The sequence below is a fragment of the Herpailurus yagouaroundi genome, unplaced genomic scaffold (genome assembly GCF_014898765.1).
Source record: "Herpailurus yagouaroundi ecotype Mexico unplaced genomic scaffold, PumYag 28, whole genome shotgun sequence".
NCBI lineage: Eukaryota > Metazoa > Chordata > Mammalia > Carnivora > Felidae > Herpailurus > Herpailurus yagouaroundi.
This window is the reverse complement of record NW_024412376.1, coordinates 111,938,876-111,960,499: the sequence shown is the minus strand read 5'-3', so window position 1 is coordinate 111,960,499 and position 21,624 is coordinate 111,938,876. Positions and strand designations below refer to the sequence as shown.

The following is a 21,624-nucleotide window of genomic DNA, read 5'->3' as shown; positions in this document are numbered from 1 at the left end:
AATATTAGAATAATTGAGAGTTGAAAAGGAATTGGTTGATGAAATTATAGTATAGTATTTATCAATAAGAAAACACTTCACATCATTTGAAGATCAAATGGTTTACATCAAATGTAGATTTTAGGTAAGTGCATTTGAACTCTTCCATTTCAATTGAGTGCTAAAGATAGACAGTATTTACTACCTTTATGCCCAAAGTGTTATTTTTATACTAAGTCAAGAATTACAAGTGCAGTGCTAATGTTTTCTGAATCAAAAAATGGGAAATGTGGTCTCAAAATTACCTGTATATCCATGACAAAAAGAAGGCAAAGTATCTGAAATGAGAGACATTATGTAAATTCAGCTTATGTAGTTACTGTAGTTCATGGCGTGGTTTTCCTTATCAGAGCATGCATGCCATGTTTATAGTTTCAGTACTGCATTGAATAGGAATTACAATTTGTCTACATTTGCATATCTACTATATTTTTTAGAAATCTGAAGTGTGTTCGATTCTCTGCTGTCTTTCTCCAAAAACAAAATGAAACAAAAATTCCCTGGATGCCAATGTATTTTTATTTTTCTTAATGTTTTATTTATTTTTGAGAAAGAGAGAAGGTGAGCAGGGAGGGGCAGCGAGAGAGGGGGACACAGAATATGAAGCAGGCTCCAGGTTCCAGTCTATCAGCACAAAGCCTGATGTGGGGCTCGAACTCACAAACTGTGAGATCACGACCTGAGCCAAAGTTGGACGCCTAACCGACTGAGCTACCCAGGCGCCCCTGGATGCTAACATATTTTAAGCCAAAAATAATATCTTGATTCATTCAAAATACAATTTTAAATCTTCATTGAATAAAGAGAGCACAGAACATAGAGGATATTGGCAGAAATTTGAAATGACCACTTGTTCATTTCAATGACATATATTGGAAAACCGGTGTTGGTCATTTGTATTATAGAACAAATCTCATTACTTCTTAAATGTATGATTTGGGGAAAATAATTTAAATTCTTTGTGATTTTCTCTATCTTTAAAATAGTCATAATTGGGGCGCCTGGGTGGCTCAGTCGGTTAGGCGTCCGACTTCAGCTCAGGTCACGATCTCTCGGTCCGTGAGTTGGAGCCCCGCGTCGGGCTCTGGGCTGATGGCTCAGAACCTGGAGCCTGCTTCCGATTCTGTGCCTCCCTCTCTCTCTGCCCCTCCCCCGTTCATGCTCTGTCTCTCTCTGTCTCAAAAAGAAATAACCCTTAAAAAAAATAAATAAAATAGTCATAATTATTAAGACTATCTATAATGTGAAGAAAGGTGAGAGGCACTTCAAGATCTAAGGTAAGTCAAAATAGAAAATAAATATGGATTAAAAGAAGTTTGAAAACTCAGTTTGTGGCATCTAAAACATATTATTATTAAATCGCTACTATGTGTATATATCACAGTAAAATAAAGTTAAAAATAAAATCCAAGAATAGCTATTATTTATTCCTACTTGAGGTTTTTTGAAGCAACGCAGTTTTTCTTATTGTTTCACAATGCAGGAAATTTGAGAACTTCTGTTATTTTCCTCATCAGAGAAGATTTTCAGTGATCTTGGTAAGTTTAACTACATCTGAAATAGCTGGTAGTCATGAAGTGCGATTAACACACAATGGCAGGGATTTGAAAACATGAAAGGGGGAGAATACAGAATAAGTCAGAGAGGAATGTGGGGATAAGAGTTAATAAAAAAGGATCAGAAACCACATTGGCCTTTCTTTATGCCTTTACAGAATATTTGTTATGTGTGTACTGATAGTTTACTGACTATGAAAATTGGGAAAAATTAGAATACCTATTTTAAAGAATAGAATGAAGGGGGGCGCCTGGGTGGCGCAGTCGGTTAAGCGTCCGACTTCAGCCAGGTCACGATCTCGCGGTCCGTGAGTTCGAGCCCCGCGTCAGGCTCTGGGTTGATGGCTCGGAGCCTGGAGCCTGCTTCCGATTCTGTGACTCCCTCTCTCTCTGCCCCTCCCCCCTTCATGCTCTGTCTCTCTCTGTCCCAAAAATAAATAAACGTTGAAAAAAATAAATAAAGAATAGAATGAAGATCAATATGTAAGTGATGAATCATTAAATTCTATTCCTGAAACTAATATTACACTATATGTTATCTAACTATAATTTGAATAAAAACTTGAAACAAAAAAATTAAATTAAATAACAATAAAAAATAAAGAATTGAATGCAGATCAGTTAAAGTATAGCCATGTAAATTGTATAGCACAGTGCTTGGTATGTAGTAAGCTGTCAGTAAATATCAACTGCTGGTATTGTAGCTGTTTCTTATGTTCTTACAATTATTTCTCTGTATTTCCTTCCTTTTTTAATGTTAATTTTCTTATTTATTTATTTTTAATTTACATTCAAGTTAGTTAGCATATAGTGCAATAATGATTTCAGGAGTGGAATTCAGTGATTCATCTCCTACATATAACACCCAGTGTTCATCCCAACAAGTGTCTTCCTGTGGGCCCTTACCCCATCTCCCCACCTACAACCCCTCCAGCAACCCTTAGCTTGTTCTTTACATTTGAGTCTCTTATGTTTGTCCCCCTCCCTGTTTTCATATTATTTTTGCTTCCCTTCCCTTATGTTCATCTGTTTTGTACCTTAAATTCCACATATGTGTGAAGTCATATATTTGTCTTTGACTGACTAATTTTGCTTAACAAAATAACCTCTAGTTCCATCCACCTTGTTGCAAATGGCAAGATTTCATTCTTTTTGATTTCCAAGTAATACTCCATTGTGTGTGTGTGTGTGTGTGTGTATGTGTGTGTGTGTGTGTGTGTGTGTGTGTGTGTGTATACCACATCTTCTTTATCCATTCATCAGTTGATAGACATTTGGACTCTTTCCATATTTTGGCTATTGTCAATAGTGCTTCTATAAACATTGGGGTGAATGTGGCCCCTTTGAAAAAGTACACCCATATCCCTTGGATAAATACCTAGTGGTGCAATTGCTGAGTCTTAGGGTAGTTCTATTTTTAATTTTTTGAGGAACCTTCATACTGTTTTCCAGAGTGGCTGAACCAGTTTGTATTCCCACCAGAAGTGCAGAAGGGTTCCTCTTTCTCTGCATCCTCACCAACATCTGTTGTTGCCTAAGTTGTTAACTTTAGCCATTCTGACTGGTGTGAGGTCATATCTCATTGTGTATTTTTTTTCTTAGTGCTAATCTGGCTTCAATTTCTTTGAACGCATATAAACTATAACAGGAGACTACTACTGATTGATATACTATCCAAAATTTAATCTATAGTAAACCATTCTAGAGTAATACATTTCAGTGAACTCTCTGCACAAAAATGTCATTAAGCTTATATTACACTGGTATCATTCTAAGCATGTAACAAAGAGAAATTAAAGCCTCTTTAAAGTGAATATTTTGGTTCTAATCCATCCGTCTTGAAGACTGTCCTAAATATCTTCTTTGCAAGTCCAATGACCCAGAACTTGAATAAAAAAAAAAAAAAAAAAAAAAAAAAAAGCAATGAGGCATCACCCAGGTCAGTCAGTTAGCACCCAACTCTTGATTGCAGCTCAAGTCATGATTGTACAGTTCATGAGTTCAAGCCCCCCATCAGGCTCTGTGCTGACAGTATGGAGCCTTCTTGGGATTCTCTGTCTCCTTCTCTCTCTGCCCCTCCCTGTTTGCTGTCTATTTATCTCTCTCAAAATAAATAAATAAACTTAAAAAAATAAAGCAGGTATGTTTATAGATTTTAAACTTCATTTTATTATTTTGTCTTTAAGAATAGTAAGAACATTAATTAATTAAATCACAGAGACTATTGATTTTTTATATGTAGACTCCAAAATTCTTTGAATATTCTATTACGAAACACTACTGTTAGTAAGTAAAGAAACATTTCATGCAGATTTTTTTTCACTAAATGTTTGAAGGGATTTTTTTTCTAATTTAAGGGTTAGGTAAAGGAGTTGGAGAAAGAACAGTATTTCTTAAATCTCTGAACGAAACGACAGTGTAGACCCTTTCATTTTCTTATCATATTCTTTTTCAAATCTCTCATACTGGGCTACAGTGAAGTGATTTTTCCAATCTCCCAAAATACCTGAAAAGAAAGATAAAATGACAAATTTGAGACATCTATAAAATTTCCTTCTTAGATCAGTTTTAATTTGAATTACTATATATATATATATATATATATATATATATATATTTAATTTAAACTCAAGTTAGTTAGCATATAGTGTAATAGTTATTTCAGGAGTTAAATTCAGTGATTCATCACTTTCATATAACACCAAGTGCTAGTCCCAACAAGTGCTCTCCTCAATGTCCATCACCCATTTAGCCAATAACCCCACCCACTTCCCTTCCAGAAACCCTCAGTTTGTTCTGTGCATTTAAGAGTCTCTGATGGTTTTCCTCTCTCTGTTTTTATCTTATTTTTCCTTCCTTCCCCTATGTTCATATGTTTTGTTTCTTAAGTTCCAAATATGAGTGAAATCATGTGATGTTTGTCTGTCTCTGATTTATTTCACTTATTTCACTTATTGCACTCTTTTGTATCCTTTGGATAAATACCTGGTAGTGAAGTTGCTGGGTCATAAGCTAGTTTTATTTTTATTTTTGAGGACCCTCCATACTGTTTTCCAGAGTGGCTGCACAGTTTGCATTCCCACCAACAGCATAAGAGTGTTCCCTTTCTTCACATCCTTGTCAACATCTGCTGTTTCCTGAGTTGTTTATTTTAGCCATTCTGACAGGGCTGGTTTTGATTTGTATTTCCCTGATGGTGAGTGATGTTGAGCATCTTTTCATGTGTCTGTTAGCCATCTGGATGTCTTCTTTAGGAAAGTATCTATTCATGTCTTCTGCCTATTTCTTCACTGGATTATTTCTTTTATGGGTGTTGAGTTTAAGAAGTTATTTATAGATTTTGGATACTAATCCTTAATCAGATATGTCATTTGCAAATATATTTTCACATTATGTGGGTTGCCTTTTAGTTTTGTTGATTGTTTCTTTCACTGTGCAGAAGCTTTTTATCTTGCTGAAGTCCTAATAGGTCATTTTTGCTTTTGTTTCCCTTGCCTATGGCGACATGTCGAGAAGAAGTGGCTCTGGCTGAGGTCAAAGATGTTTCTGCCTATTTTCTCCCCTAAGAATTTGATGTTTCCTGTCTCACATATAGGTCTTTCATCCATTTTGAATTAAGTTTTGTGTATGGTGTAAGAAAGTGGTCCAGTTTCATTCTTCTGCATGTCACTGTACAGTTTTCCCAACACCATTTGCTAAAGAGACTGTCTTTCTTCCATTGGATATTCTTTCCTGCTTTGTTGAAGATTAGTTGGCCATATATTTGTGGGTCCATCTTTGGGTTCTCTGTTCTGTTACACTGACCTATGTTTTTGCACCAATACCATATTGTCTTGATAATTACAGCTTTGTAATACAGCTTAAAGTTCAGAATTGTGATGCCTCCAGCATTTGGGGTCTTTTGTGGTTCCATACAAATTTGAGAACTGTTGGTTCTAGCTCTGTGAGGAATGTTGGTGTTATTTTCAAAAGGACTGCATTGAATGTGCAGATTGCTTTAGGTAGTATCGACATTTTAACAACATTTGTTCTTCTGATCCAGGAGTATAGAATGTTTTTCCATTTCTTTGTGTCTTCTTCAATTTCTTTCACAATCTTTCTATAGTTTTCAGTGTAAAAAGCTTTTACCTCTTTGGTTAGGTTTATTCTTAGGTATTTCATGTGGTTTTTTTGATGCAATTGTAAATGTAATCAACTCCTTGATTTCTCTTTCTGCTGCTTCATTACTGGTGTATAGAAATGCAACAGATTTCTGTATGTGGATTTTGTACCCTGAGACTTTGCTGAATTCATATGCCAGGTTCTAGCAGTTTTTTGGTGGAGTTTTTCAAGGTTCTCCACATAGAATATCATGTCGTCCGCAAAGAGTGAAAGTTTGACTTCTTCCTTGCCAATGTGGATGCCTTTTTTATATGTCTTTTTGTTGCCTGATTTCTGAGGCTAGGACTTCCAATACTATGTTGAACAACAGTGGTCAGAGTGGACACCCCTGTCATGTTCCTAACCTTAGGGTGAAAGCTCTCAGTTTTTCCCCATAGAAGATAATATTAGCTCTGGGTCTTTTGTATATGGCTTTTATGATGTTGAGGTATGTTCCTTCTATCTCTACTTGGTTGAGGGTTTTTATCAAGAAAGGATGCTGTATTTTGTCAAATGATTTTTCTGCATCTATTGAGAGAATCATATGATTCTTACCCTTTCTTTTATTAATTTGGTGTATCAGGTTGATTTATTTGCAAATATTGAACCAGCCCTGCAGCCCAGGAATAAATACCACTTGGTCATAGTGAATAATTCTCTTAATGGACTGCTGAATTTGATTTGCTACTATCTTGTTGAGAATTTTTACATCCATTTCATTAGGGATATTGGCTTCTAATTCTCCTTTTCAGTGGGGTCTTTGTCTGGTTTTGTAATCAAGACAATTGGTTTCACAGAATGAGTTTGGAAGTTTTCCTTCTATATCTATTTTTTGGAATTGTTTGAGAAAAATATATACTATTTCTTCTTAAATGTCTGGTGGAATTTTCCTAGGAAGCCATTGGCCCAGGATTCTCGTTTGTTGGGAGATTTTTGATTACTGATTCAATTTCTCTGCTGGTTATGGGTGTGTTCAAATTTTCTATTTCTTCTTATTTCAATTTTGGTAGTTTCTATATTTCTAGGAATTTGTCCATATCTTCCAAATTGCCCAGTTTGTTGGCATATAATTTTTCATATTATTAGTCTCACAATTGTATTCTATGGTGTTGGTTGCAATCTCTCCTCTTTAATTCATGATATATCTATTTGGGTCCTTTCTCTTTTCTTCTGGATAAGTCTAGCCAGGATGTTATCAATTTTGTTAATTCTACCACACTTGTATTTTTAAATCTTTAACTTTAGAACTCCATAACTCCATCCTTCACTCCCAAACTCCCAGGCCTCCTTAGTTTTCCAAAATACCCATGGATTTTTTCAGTACCTTATATAAAGAAATAATCTCGCAAATAGCTTCAAGAAACGTCACTGGAAGAAAATTCAATGTCTCACAATCTTTATTCTTTGCCCTCAAGAGCTTTGTTAGCAAAAAATGATGTCTAACATCATTTAAGCTGGCTACTGACCACAGAAAAAATTGTAAGGCATGTGAGAAATATCTAGAGAGTTCAGACAAATGAAAGGCATTCTTCTGACATAGCAATGGATGCCAAGACTCATGTTTATCAATGTATAGGCTCTTGAGTAACCATTTCTCATTAGAAGGTCTGTCTTACACGATAGGCTTATAGGAATTACAGAGTTTATTTGCCACATATTTCCCCTAAGTTTTTGTTGCTGTTGTTGTTCCTAATTTTTTTCTTGTCAGCATACTCAATCTCTTTCCATCTCCTACAGTATTGCTCTTAGCTCTCCACCTATCTATAATGTAATTAGCAAACTAGTATATGATTTCTCACCCTTTCTCATGAAGGGAGATATGGAATGATCCATACGAACTCCTGCTACAGTGGTATAATTTGTAAATGGATTCTGCTTCATCACATCAAAAGAGCTGTAATAGAGGATTTTATCCACGGTTTCTTCTGGCAGATCTTTGTCTAGAAACTTTAACAATTTCTGAATTTCACGCTTTGGATCCTAAAAAATTATAAAATAAAAGAATTATTTCAGGTAGACATAGTCATGCAATAGGCAATGTATTTAATAAGGTTCTACATATCTCAATGCGATTGAGAAAATGATTTTACATTTTTATGTGTATGTTTTACTTTGCTTTCCAAAGTACATGTCCTATTCTTGGTTATGCCAGGCAATCACCTGCTACAAGGAAGAATAAATTCTGTTTCAAAAAAGGCAAAAAAAATTGGGTTAATATTCAACCTTTCACACTCAAAAATAAAATTAACCAGTAGAATAACAAATGGTAATAAAGCAAGCTACTATTATCATAAGGTATAATTTTCAAAATTTTGATCTCCTTTTTTAAAGCGTATCTAACATCAAGAATAGATTACATATCAAAAATTTAGAGAAGAATTAATATCTATCCTTCTCAAACTCTCCCAAAAATGTAGAAGAGGGAGTAACACTTCCAAACCAATTTCACAAGGTTAGCATCACCCAAATGCCAAAAACAGATAAGAACAGCATAGGAAAATAACAGACTAACATCTCTGGTGAATATCAATGCAAAAATACTGAAAAAAATACTAGCAAACATAATTCAAACGCACATTGAAAGGTTTGTATACCATGATCAAGTGGATTTATTGCAGTGATGGAAAAGTAGTTTGACATTAGCAAATCAATGTGATACACCACATTAACAAAATGAAAGATAAAAATCATATGATCATTTAAAAAGATATGGTAGTAGATGCTATGAAAAAATCAATAGCAAAAGAGACTTTTTAAAAGTTTATTTATTTATTTTAAAAGAAAGAGGGAGTAGGGGTGCCTGGGTGGCTCAGTCGGTTAAGCGTCCGACTTCAGCTCAGGTCACGATCTCACGGTCCGTGAGTTCGAGCCCCGCGTCGGGCTCTGGGCTGATGGCCCAGAGCCTGGAGCCTGCTTCCAATTCTGTGTCTCCCTCTCTCTCTGCTCCTCCCCCGTTCATGCTCTGTCTCTCTCTGTCTCAAAAATAAATAAACATTAAAAAAAAAAAAAAAAAGAAAGAAAGAGGGAGCAAACATGCAGGGTAGAGAGAGAGAGAGGCAGAGACAGAATCCCATGCAGGCTCCATGCTGTTAGCACAGAGCCCAACACGGGGCTCAATCCCATGAACCGTGAAATCATGACCTGAACTGAAATCAAGAGTCAGACGCTTAACCGACTAAGCCATCCAGGTGCCCTGCAAAAGAGACTTTAATAGATAAGACAAGGTGAAGTATTTGACATTATGGACATGAAAGAACTCTCTGGAGAGTTAACATTTAACTTCAGACATGAAGAATGAGTAAAAGTTAATTTGAAAATAGTGGGGAAAAATATTTCAGGCAAGCTCACTTAGTGAGAAAAAGGTGATACCAGAAGAGGTTGGAGAGATAGATAGGGACTAAATAATGCTGAACTCACAATTATCTTAATGATTTTGTATTTCATGTAGGGACAGAAACCACTGAGAGATTTGAAGAAGGGAGTGGGCATAGTCTGAGTTTTCAAGAGGATCATTTTCTCTGAGTGGACAATAGAAGCAAAATGAGGTACTCCAAATAAGTCAAGACAGTTGTCTGATCTAGCGCAGGAGGCAGTAGTGGTAGAAAAATAGGGGATTGAGTAAAATATCAATTTTCAAGGTGTAATTAATAGGATAGTGGATTGGTCATATTTATAGATTAAGAAGAAAGGAAAATGTGATATAAAAAAAGATGAATCTTAGTTTTCGTTAAAAAGTAAAAGAGAAATTGTACTGTAGTTGCCTCTTACCTCTTTCATGTCTTCATAGAATAGGTAAAGAATACGATAATCATTCCTCTTCTCCCACCAGCCCTTCACGTGATCATACCACGCACCAAAAGCCACTAAATTGAAAGATACAATGTTTGGAAAATTAAAGCCATTTGCATAAAGAACTGTTACATATTATTCCAAGTCATCATTATCAATACAAAAGCACTTATCAGTTTAAGAAATTGGGATGATAAGGTAATTACTTCTGTTTTCACTAAATTTACAATCTACTTGAAAAGGAGTGGCAGGGAACTTCATAGAAGAGAGGGAGAGAAAATGATAGGGGTGGAGAGGTTAAGAAAGGGCTCTGGAGAAAGAAGAATGTATTTGGATATAAGAGGAAAAATTGGGCTTTGATAATAGTAAGAATGAGTAGACATTATATGGACAGAGAATCATCCAAGCAGTAGCAGGAGTAAAAATTGGCAAGACACCATTGAGATGTACTTGCCTTGAGAAGAGAGTTTTTATAGAAGAATGTTTGTATGAGAACTATATGTAGAGCTACTACTATTGGCATAAGTATGTTTCCCTGAAAGACAATACACAGGTAGAGAAACAGAGCCTTAAGGATAAAATCTTTACTCAAGAATTTTCAGTCTATGTAATAAAAATAAGGGACTGGTAGAGAAAAGAGAGCCTAAGAAATATGTGTAAAATCAAAACAATACGATGGCTGCACAGCAAGGGATGAAAACACTTAATCGTCACTAAGCACTAAAGAAACAAGACTAATAACTGAAAAATCTGTGTTACATATTCCCTAAAAGTTCTTAAAGAGAAGAGATGACTATGTATTCGGCTTCTTCTATAGTCTTTCTAATTCATTAGTAGAGTGCTGGGCACATATTAGTTTTATAATAACAGATTTAGATTTGAACTTTCTATCTTCTTGCAAAAAGACTTTTCACTATGGGGAGCCTGGGTGGCTCAGTCAATTGAGCCTCTGACTTCGGCTCAGGTCATGATTTCACGGCTCGACAGTTCAAGCCCCCAGTTGGGCTCTGTGCTGACAGCTCGGAGCCTGAAGAAGCCTGCTTCAGATTCTGTGTTTCCCTCTTTCCCTGCACCTCCTTTGCTCACGCTCTGTCTCTCTCTCTCTCTCTCTCTCTCTCTTAAAAATAAACATTAAAGGGGCGCCTGGGTGGCTCAGTCGGTTGGGCATCTGACTTCAGCTCGGGTCATGATCTCACGGTTTGTGAGTTCGAGTCCCGTGTCGGGCTCTGTGATGACAGCTTGGAGCCTGGAGCCTGCTTTGGATTCTGTGTCTTCCTCTCTGTTCCTCCCCCACTCACACTCTGTCTCTCTCTCTTTCTCCCAAAAATAATACAGATTTTAAAAAATTAAAAAATGATTAAAAAATAAACATTAAAAAAATTATTAAAAAAAAAAAAAAAGACTTTTCACTATAGAACACCTTGAGCAAAGTAAGAGTTGAACCCACCCTTTCCAGTCATGAATTTATCCAGGAACTCTTCCCAGGTGCCAGGCTCTGGATGCAGTTTTGCCATCTGGTAGAAATAATAGTAAGACACAGCCACATCTTTAGCATTTCGTGCCACGTAGACCATCTGTGGAGAGATATGGCAAATCATCATTTCATTTATATTTTTTAATATTTTGTAAACTTGCTTGTCTTGCGAGAATGCTTATTTTCTCCTATCAATGTCCTGATCTCAGCATTTATATATATATCCTGACATGGAATATTCACAACTATGTATTGTTTAACGCAAAGATTTGGGCCTTCACACCCTGTTTCTCCTTAGCTTTTGAAAAGAACATCTCTTAAAACACAGAAAATCAAATATAATAAGAATTATAGTAAATGTTATATTAACAAAAATGAGCTAATATTGTTCTCAAATTTAAAATATTATTTTATATCACTTACTAAAACATGTAAAAGAAACAGAAATTATAAAACTTATAGAAAGCTAAAGTAAAATTTTTAAAACTGAAAAAATGCCCTATTTTTAATTGAAAATAAATTTTTTATAAGGATACATTTAATCAATAATGATTAAACATTCTTCATTTTGTTCATGACCATGGATACATAACAATTATTGCTGTTTATAGTGATTTGCTGTGAGATTAAAATTTATTTTATGTATAGAGTCCTAAAGTCTACTTGAAAAAAGAACTTTTGAACATATTCTCCAAAAGAAATGACATTATTATGTCTCAGTGTTAATTGGATTTTCAGGGAAGTCCACTGAAATCCATAATCCTACTTTTCCCCTGAAGTACATCTAATAATCCTGAGGTCCCAGCCACCCACGCAGTAAACATAACTCTAAGGGAAAAATGCATTCAGGAAGAAATTTCATTTTCTCTAATTAGAATCAGCTTCCTTCTTCTCTTCCAATTGATGGGAAAAAGAAATGGGAAGTTTTATAATCCCAAGTCACTGATAGTAGTTCTCATATTCTGGCGCAAGGAGAGAGAGAGAGTAAAAAGAGGTTTTTCAAAAGATTGAGTACAGAGTTCTAAGAGTTGAGACTATTGCTGATCCAATTTCTTGAGATAAACATTTCCAATAACTTCCTATTTCAATAGCAGGAGTATATGGTAACAAATCAATCATTTTATTCTATCATCACGTAAGTTCTTTAGTGCGGACTGTTTCCACTTCTCACAGTGTAGATAGAAGGCCATCCTGAAGATATGCCCCAATTCTCTTCATAGCAAGACCATGTGTTTCTGGAAACATCTAAGGATTTTTACCTTTGGAATTAAGAAGATAAACTGTATCCTTGCTTTCTTTTCATTTTTTGTTTTAATTAGAGTTTGAATAAAAAAGAAAGTCACACATAAATGCATGTACAGACTTACTTGTATAAGCTCAATAGTATTCATAAGAATTAAATAAAATAACATGCTCTTAGATGGCAGAGAATGTCTTATTTGTGTTTGCATTTATAATGACAATTACAATATTGGTACATACACAGTAGCACTTCCATAAATGTTTACTGATTATATGTTTATTGAAGAATTTTGCTTACAGGTAGCTGAATCAGAACTGCAAGGAGAAATTAAAAATTTATAGTCAGATTTCAACATCCTTCTCTCTATAACTGATAGAAAAATATGAAAAGATGAGAAATGTGATTCTACATATATTAAAAGAATGTTAAAGGAATATCATGAGCAACTTCATTACAAAAATTTGCAGCTTATTTTTAAAAAAAATTTTTGAAGTTTATTTATTTATCTTGAGAGACATAGAGAGCTAGTTGGAGAGGGGCAGAGAGAGAGGGAGAGAGAGAATCCCAAGAAGACTCTGCACTGTCAATGCAGAGCCCAACACGGGGCTCGAATCCATGAACTGTGAGATCAAGACCTGAGCCAAAACCAAGAAATGGACACTTAACCAACTGAGCCACCCAAGTGCCCCCCAAATTTGACAGTTTAAATGACATGGACCAATTCCTTACAATGCATAAACTACCAAAGATCATGTAAAGAAAAGTATATAATCTGAATAATACTAAATCTATGAAATACATTCAATTTGCAGTTAAAAATCCTTCCAGAAGAAGAAAATTCCAGGCTTAGATTGTTTCACTGGTGAATTGTACAAAATATTAAGAATGAAATAGTACCAATTCCAACCAAACACTTCAGTAAATTGGAAAAGAATAAATACCTTTCAATTCATCTTATTAGTCCCTATAGTACCAAAGGAAGGGGTTATTCCCTAATGATAAAGACATTACAATGAAAAGGAAAGTAGAGTTCAATATCTCCCAAAGATACAAATTATTTTTTAAAAATTAGCAAGTTGTACTCAATAATATGACAATACCAAATTAATACATATCATAAATGAATACAATCAATAATTAAATATAAGATATGCAAGGTTGTTTTAACATTTAAAAAATCAATTGGTGTAATTAATTAATCATAGTAACAGACTAAAATAATGGAAAACTGTATGATTGGTCTTTTTTTTTTTTATGTTTATTTTTGAAAGAGATAGACACAGTACGAGCAGGGGAGTGGCAGAGAGAGAGGGAGACAAAGAATCCAAGGCAGGCTCCAGGATCTGAGCTGTCAGCACAGAGACCTACACAGGGCTCGAACAAATGAACCAGGAGATCATGACCTGAATGAAGTTGGATGCTTAACCAACTGAGCCACCCAGGTGCCTTCATATGATTTGTCTTAATGGGTACAGAAAAAAATCATTAGACAAAATCTAGCATGCATTCCTGATAAAAACTCAGCAAAGTAAATAGAACAGAACTTCCTCAGCCAGGTAAAGGGCATATACAAAAAACCTACAGGTGACATCATCATACTTCGAAATGAATTTTCTCTAAGATCAAGAGCAAGACAAGCGCATCTGCTCTCACCACTCCTATTCAGTATTGTATTAGAGTTTTTTCCAGTTCAATAAGGCAAAATTAATAATAAGAATAATAATAAGCAAAAAGCATTCATAAAAAAAAGTAAGAATATTTTGTATTTTTTATTTACTAACAGCATGAGCATCTACATAGAACAATGAATGGGATCTACAAAAAATCTATTAGATCTATTAAGTGAATTTAATAAGGTTTCAGGATAAAAGATTTATGCCCATATACCAGTAACAAACATTCATAAAATAATGCTAGTGTGTGTTTGTGTGTGTGTGTGTGCATGAGGAAGACAGAGAGAGAGAATTACTATTATATGAGAAAATTTAAAGAAGAACATCTTTCTTATAGGTATTAGATATTTAGGTCTAAGTGTGATAACTGAAACAATAAAGCCAATACAATTAAACAGAAGAGAAAATATCTTCATAACTTTGGGGAAGGCATTCTCTTAAACAAATATACACACACCAAAAAATAAAAAATAAAGAAAAAAACTGATATATTGACCAAGAAGAAAAAGGCCAAGGAACTTGAACAGATACCTCAGGAAAGAAGATATTTAAGCTATGTAAAGGTGTTTCACCTAATTAGTCATTAGGGAAATATGAAGAAAACCACAATGAGATGCCACCATACATCTACTAGTAGGGCTAAAATTAAATATTTTTAGGTATATTTTAGGTTGATGAGGATGTAGAGTAACTTTAACTCTTGCACTACTGGTCAAAGTGTGGATTGGTCCATATGTTCGAAAATATCTATTGAAGCTGGATACATGTATACACTAGATCCAGCAATTCCATCCCAAGATATAACACCAAGGAGAAATGTGTACACACACGTGTGATGAAAACTTTTGTTAGAATGTGAATTGAAGCGTGCCTGGGGGGCTTGGTAGGTTAAGCATTGGACTTCAGCTCAGGTCATAATCTCCCAGTGAATGAGTTTGAGCTCCGCGTTGAGATCTCTGTTAACAGCTTAGAGCCTGGGGCCTGCTTTGGGTTTGGTGTCTCCCTCTCTCTGCCCTTCCCCTGCTTGCACTCTGTCTCTTTCTCTCTCAAAAATAAATAAACATTAAAGAAATTATAATAATCTGCATTGAAGGAGTGACTGAGTCTTGATTTTGGCTCAGGTCATGATCTCCCCAGTTGTGAGTTCAAGCCCCACATTGGGCTCTGTGCTGACAGCGTGGAGCCTGCTTGGGATTCTCTCTGTCTCTCTGCTCCACCCCCACTTGCTCACTTTCTCTAAATAAATAAATAAATAAACAAACTTAAAAAAAAAAAGGATGTGCATTGAAGTACTATTTAATTACTGACAACTAACAACCACCAATAATACTGTGGGTAAGTAGGTTATGAAATACTCACATAGATGTAATGGAATGCCTTATATCAGTGGTTCTCAAACATTAGCATGACTCTAATTCACCTTGAGGTCTTATTAAAACTCATATTTCTAGACCTCATCCCTATAGTCTTAGATTCAGTAGGTCTGAATTGGGCCTGAGATTTGCTTCTCTAACATGTTTCTTTTGTTCAAGGTACCACATTTTGTGACATATGATATAGCAGGCTACATTAAAGAAAACAAAACAAAAACAAGATAACAAACATGATAAGAATTGAACACACAAATATGGTGTTAAATGAAATAAGTCAAGTATTCAAGATTACATACTTTCTTATTACAGACAAAACAGGCAAACTAATTTATGGTGAAAACATTTAGGATAGTAGTTATCTTTGAATACAGGGATTGTTGCCCAGAATGTCAAGAAACAGAGTTTTTGGGTGTTAGTAATGTTCAATTTCTTGATTTGGATGCAGGTTTCATGGGTATGCTCACTTTGTAAAAATTCATCAAGCAGTATGCCTAGGATTTATGTACTTTTCTAAATGTTATACTTGAGGGGTGCCTGGGTGGTTCAGTTGGTTAGGCTTCTGACTTCAGCTCAGGTCATGATCTCACAGTCCGTGAGTTTGAGCCCCGTGTCAGGCTCTGTGCTGACAGCTCAGAGCCTGGAGCCTGCTTCAGATTCTGTGTCTCCCACTCTCCCTGCCCCTCCCCTGCTCATGCTCTGTCTCTCTCTGTCTCAAAAATAAATAAAAACATTAAAAAAATTTTTTTTAATGTTATACTTGAATTAAAATGGTTGTTTAAAAAAGGAAGCTTGGGGCGCCTGGGTGGCGCAGTCGGTTAAGCGTCCGACTTCAGCCAGGTCACGATCTCACGGTCCGTGAGTTCGAGCCCCGCATCAGGCTCTGGGCTGATGGCTCCGGGCCTGGAGCCTGTTTCCTATTCTGTGTCTCCCTCTCTCTCTGCCCCTCCCCCGTTCATGCTCCGTCTCTCTCTCTGTCCCAAAAATAAATAAAAAACGTTGAAAAAAAAATTAAAAAAAAAAAAAAAGGAAGCTTAACTGAATCCACATCCATATATGTGTGTGTGTGTGTGTATGTATATATATATATATATACATACACATATATGTGTGTATGTATATATATATACATATATATATACACATATATGTGTGTATATATATATAATTATAAATCCATATTTGTAAATTATAATTATATTGAATTCATGAATAAACAGTTATTGGGTTATTTAAATATTAAATAGTTGTTTATTTTCATATTAGATATTTATTTGAGTATTTTAAGTATTTATTTAAATACTTAAATATTAAATATTTAAAAGTAGATAGTGAGTGAAGGGATTTAGACAGAAAAACAGGCATTTTAGAGAATAGAAAACCTGAAAGAGTCTCAGTGCTTGGGCACTAAGTCTATGTCTATTTATCTATGGCACTGGTGTCCACTGGTGTTTTTTTCAATCTTTGGGGTATAGGGATCACATTATTATTTTTGCAATTATTTATCCAGGGGTTGCAATAGCCCATCGTAATTTCTGCATGATTAGTAAAAGAAATTTCAACACAAATAAGGATTTGTTTTCTTTAAAATTTGCTACCTTGCAGTTATTCTTCCAAAATGAAGAAGGGAGAAGTTGAACAGGTAGGTGTGTTTTCACTAATCGAGGAGACTGCTTTTTTTTCAAATCCTCCACACCTACAAGCACAAAAGTTAAACTATATTATAAATGTGGAATCATAAAGGTTAATGGTAATGTAATCTAAGATTTTGCAGACATTAACCCCACTCACTATATGGCTTGAAATGATTATATGGCTATATGACTTCATATAAAATCTGCAATGAGATCAAAACTGATAAATTCTGGCTACTTATGTGTTTTATTTCACATGTATTACAGTCAATAACTGTCTGTAATATCCTCAGATACAGTACCTCGATGAGGTGGAAACAGCAACAGGTCCATGTCAAGATATCCAAATTTTCCTTCATTTATCTTTCTCTTTTTCTTATTTACAATATGGGGAAATTGAACTAGAAGATTTCAAATTCTTTTTCCAGCTTTCTTATATTCAAATTATAAGATCAAATTGAACCTTGAGGCTCATAACTAACACAATTTTAATAATGCATTACCATCCATTGTTCTGTTCTTGAATCTGTAAACATCAGCTAACAAGAAGTAGACATGATTTTATATTGGATCAAACACTGAATTTTCTGTATATAATGATTGTACAACATTTAAATGTTGAAGACTTCCACCTGTGCTATTAAGAAAAAAGTATTCTCATCAAAATCTCCTCTAACACAGATATTATCTTTGGGTGCAAGAGGAGTATAATATTGGTATAGCCGCATTCTTACTCTTCTATTATAGACACTTATGAGTCAACTGTCCAAGTTCTGTCTATATCGATTCTATCATGACTCCTTCAGACACCAAAAAACAATAGGGGGATTTATTGCTATGGGGAAAAGAAACATTAAGGGAAAATACCATTATCCAGTCCAGGAATTATCAATTCCATGAACGGCACTCGTTTGTATATTGCGTTCTGTTTGCATTTCTCCACATCCCCATTATTATAGATCAAATCCAATATTTCACTGATCCAGGTTGTTCCTAAGGGGGAAAAAATGGAACAACTTTACACTTTTCTGTCAAAAACAGTATAAGAGAGTCAATAGAGGTAGAGGAAACAGAAAGGTGCTCTTCATTCCCATTCCCTTTCTCTCTTCTCCCTTTTATAGGAGACACCACCATCTACTTGAACATATGCATATGTATTATGTATATGTGTGTGTGATGTGTGAGAGAGAGTAAATATGACTAAAATAATTATAAAGTAAGTCATGAAAAGTAAGTAAAACATGGATAATGTAAAAGACAGGAGGTAAGTTATGTAGCAAACCCTCCTGAGTGGAATGGAGAGGGAAGTGGCCAATTTCGATTTGTACATTTCTTATTAATATCAAAAGATATTACTAGGCTTTGGGACTGAAGAATACTTGAGGTAAAAATGTTCAACATTTGGTGGAGGTGTGAAGAGAGGATACAAAGAGAACTTTGTGAATTGTGTCTGTGGTGACTAGTGTGCTACTCACAAATAGAAGACAATACATCCTCACTGAGCAGAGTAGATCAAGTCACTCAGATCTTTATGAGACTACAGATGGTCCCCTACTTATCATGGTTTGACTTATGATTTTTTTTTGAGTTTATGATGGTGTGAAACTCAGAGGCATTCAGTAGAAACCCAACATTGAATTTAAAATTTTGATCTCCTGGTCTAGGGGTCAGCAATGTGATGCTCTCAGATATCTACAGATACTGGCCAGATGCTGGACAGTGCAGCTTCAGCTCCCATTCTGAATGGGGGTAAAAAACAGATTCCCTTACAACCAGTCTGTACCTAGGCAACCATTCCATTTTTCACTTCCGGTACAGTACTCAATAGATTACATGAGAAATTCAGCACTTTATTACAAAGTAGGTCTTGTGTTGGATGATTTTGTCCAGTTGCGGGCTTTGTAAGTGTTCTGAGTACATTTAATGTAGGCTAGGGTAAGCTATGATGTTTAGTGGTTTAGGGGTTTAAAATACAGTTTCAACTTATGATGCATTTATAGGAAGGTACAATTATCACAAGTCTGTACGTAAGGATATTTAATCGTCTAAAGCATTCAAAGATCAGTTTCTTGAGGCTGTGCTAAAAAAGCAAATACGGAGCGACTGCATAGCTCAGTCAGTTAAGCGTTGGATTCTTGATTTTGGCTCAGGTCATGATCTCATGGTTCATGAGATCAAGCACTGGATCAGGCTCTGCATTGACGGCCTGGAGCCTGCTTGAGATTCTCCCTCTCTCTCTCTCTCTCTCTCTGTCCCTCCCCTGCTCACTCATGCACACACGCTCTCTTTTGAAATATAAATTTTTTTAGAAAGTAAATATAAGTTTGGAGAAAAATATCTTCTTAACTGTTCCCATCCCTTTCCTCTTTACCAAATGTGCAATAAATGATAGTCTTTAAATTGAATAATCATGGTTAGAAACTAAAAATTACATTAAATGATCTATGCACTGCATAGACATTGGAAGTTTGACCTTCACTGTAGCAGGATTCTCGGACAGAGAATTGTGACACCGAGGCATTTCTTTCCAGGAAGCAACTTTATTCGTGCCCGCATGACTCACTTCGGTTTGTACCCAAAGAACTGAGCCCCCAAATGCCACGTGGTGTAGTGTTTTGTATATTTTTTATTTCTTTGTCTCCCATATATGGTAACACACTAACATACAGTCTGATGACGTGATCTCATGCTACAAGGTTGTGAGCGATGTTGTCACCTATGTGTATAGTCAGGTTGTCTTCAGTTTTTGTTTTTTTTTTTCTTTCTCTCCTTAGGTAGGGAACCCTACCCCCCTTTGATGCTCAGATCCCTCTATTTTGGGTCAAAGAGCATCACCTTGGTTTAGAGGTTTATATTTCCATAACATCATTACATGAGTGGCCATCTTTTTTAAAATCGTGGCCTCAGTGAAACAGGAGACAGACTGTACAACAAGAGGAGTTAAGCAAGGTAGGAGTAAGCAACTTCCCAGAATTAGGAGGATAATTTTTATGAGAGTTTTGAATCCCTGGAAAGTTGAAAACCATCCTCCAAATAACTCCCTGGAATTTTAACTGTTCCGGGTCTGGATGGGGACATGAGCCATCCTTCTCATTTGATTTGTGATCTCCTCTATGACTTTTTCCTCCTTATCTGTCTGTAGGCAGCAGTTGCTTAGGTCAAACTTTTTTTTTTTTTAATTTTTTTTTTCAATGTTTATTTATTTTTGGGACAGAGAGAGACACAGCATGAACGGGGGAGGGGCAGAGAGAGAGGGAGACCCAGAATCGGAAACAGGCTCCAGGCCCTGAGCCATCAGCCCAGAGCCTGACGCGGGGCTCGAACTCACGGACCGCGAGATCGTGACCTGGCTGAAGTCGGACGCTTAACCGACTGTGCCACCCAGGCGCCCCATGCTTAGGTCAAACTTTTTACAAACTCCTCCCTCAGAAGCAAGCAGGTCCGGGCAATATTTTAAGTCCGAGCAATATTTGATAGATAACATTGCACATTTTGGTTTGCTGCTTGGCTAGTAAGTTAAGAGCTCTGGGAGTTTTACTGGTTATAATTTTTATAACTGCTTGTAGTCTGATTATGTGGTTTAGCATGTAAATGGGAGGGCAGTAGCCCCAGGACACATCCTCTCCCTAGTGGCACGGCCATAATAGTGGATTATATGCTCGGGAGGCCATTTATTATATTTTTAATCACCTATTTGTAAGGCACACCACTTCATTTGAGTCGCCCTGTCCCCATACACTTTGACCCCCAAATGTTTCCCTCTGGCTAGTGGGAGCAGGAAGAAAGATGGATGAATAGTTTCCAGCACATATGACCATGCCCAGATTGAGGGAAGTACTATATATAGGCTGTCCTTCCACATATCTAGTATAGTCCACCTGTGGCCCACCATTTGATGGCTGCATGACATTGTCCCAGGTCTCTCAGAGATAAGAGAAGTTAGACAAGGGGTGGGGATCTGGCTCAAGGGGATCTGGGGCCCCCCACTATTGGGTTTTTCAGGCAGTTGAGTTATAAAAGCTTTGGCCTAGGCATGTGAAGTATTGACCAGAGATGACAATGAACTTTTTCCCCACTACGCAAGACAGCTTTTTTTTTTTCCCAATAATTGAGCTTTTGAGGAGCCAAACCCCGACAGTAGGACTGGGGTGTTTTGTTTTACTCTAAGGTTTGTGGGGATCTACTTTTCTAGTCTCTTATGGCTATTATTTTCCCATGTTGGTACCAACAAAGTATACTATCCACAAAAGGAAGGTGAGTGCTCACAGAAACCTCTCACCACATTTCCAGCCGGCCAGACCAGACTCCGCTGATCCTACAGCACAGAGTAGAGCAAGAATCACAATAATAGTGAGAAGGCATGACAGTGCATCAGAGTAAGGAAACAGATATAGAAAATAAGGACAGTCTTTTGTTCCACTGGACTGTCGATTCCTCAAGCTTCTGCCATGTGTAGATTAGTTAGCTTCCAGAGTGACTAAAGCAGGGCTGCAGTCTCCCAGAGCCTCTAGAGTTGCAGATTGCTTCTTCCGTATGGTCAGTTTACATGGCATTGATGGATCAGCTCCCAGGAGATGCTGGCTTCACTCTGCTGTAGTGAATGCAGAGACCCACTTTGGCCACCTTTACTAAAGTAGGGGTGGACAAAATGACAGTGAACGGAACCCTCCAGGGAGCTTTTAGGGGGTGGACAGTTTATTTCTTTA

At 36.3% G+C, this 21,624-nt stretch overlaps 1 protein-coding gene across 1 annotated transcript; it reads right to left on the bottom strand.

Annotated features, from left to right (window-relative positions):
• Positions 1-3,744: 3,744 nt before the first annotated feature.
• Positions 3,745-18,480, bottom strand: LOC121039929 (sulfotransferase 1 family member D1-like). Its single transcript, XM_040490402.1, has 7 exons — positions 18,474-18,480; positions 17,786-17,911; positions 16,883-16,980; positions 10,972-11,098; positions 9,504-9,598; positions 7,535-7,715; positions 3,745-4,101 (listed from the first exon to the last, which is right to left on the bottom strand). Exons 1-7 carry the CDS (start codon positions 18,478-18,480, stop codon positions 3,989-3,991), a joined length of 747 nt encoding a protein of 248 aa, XP_040346336.1. The 3' UTR covers positions 3,745-3,988.
• Between the last annotated feature and the right edge of the window lie 3,144 nt (positions 18,481-21,624).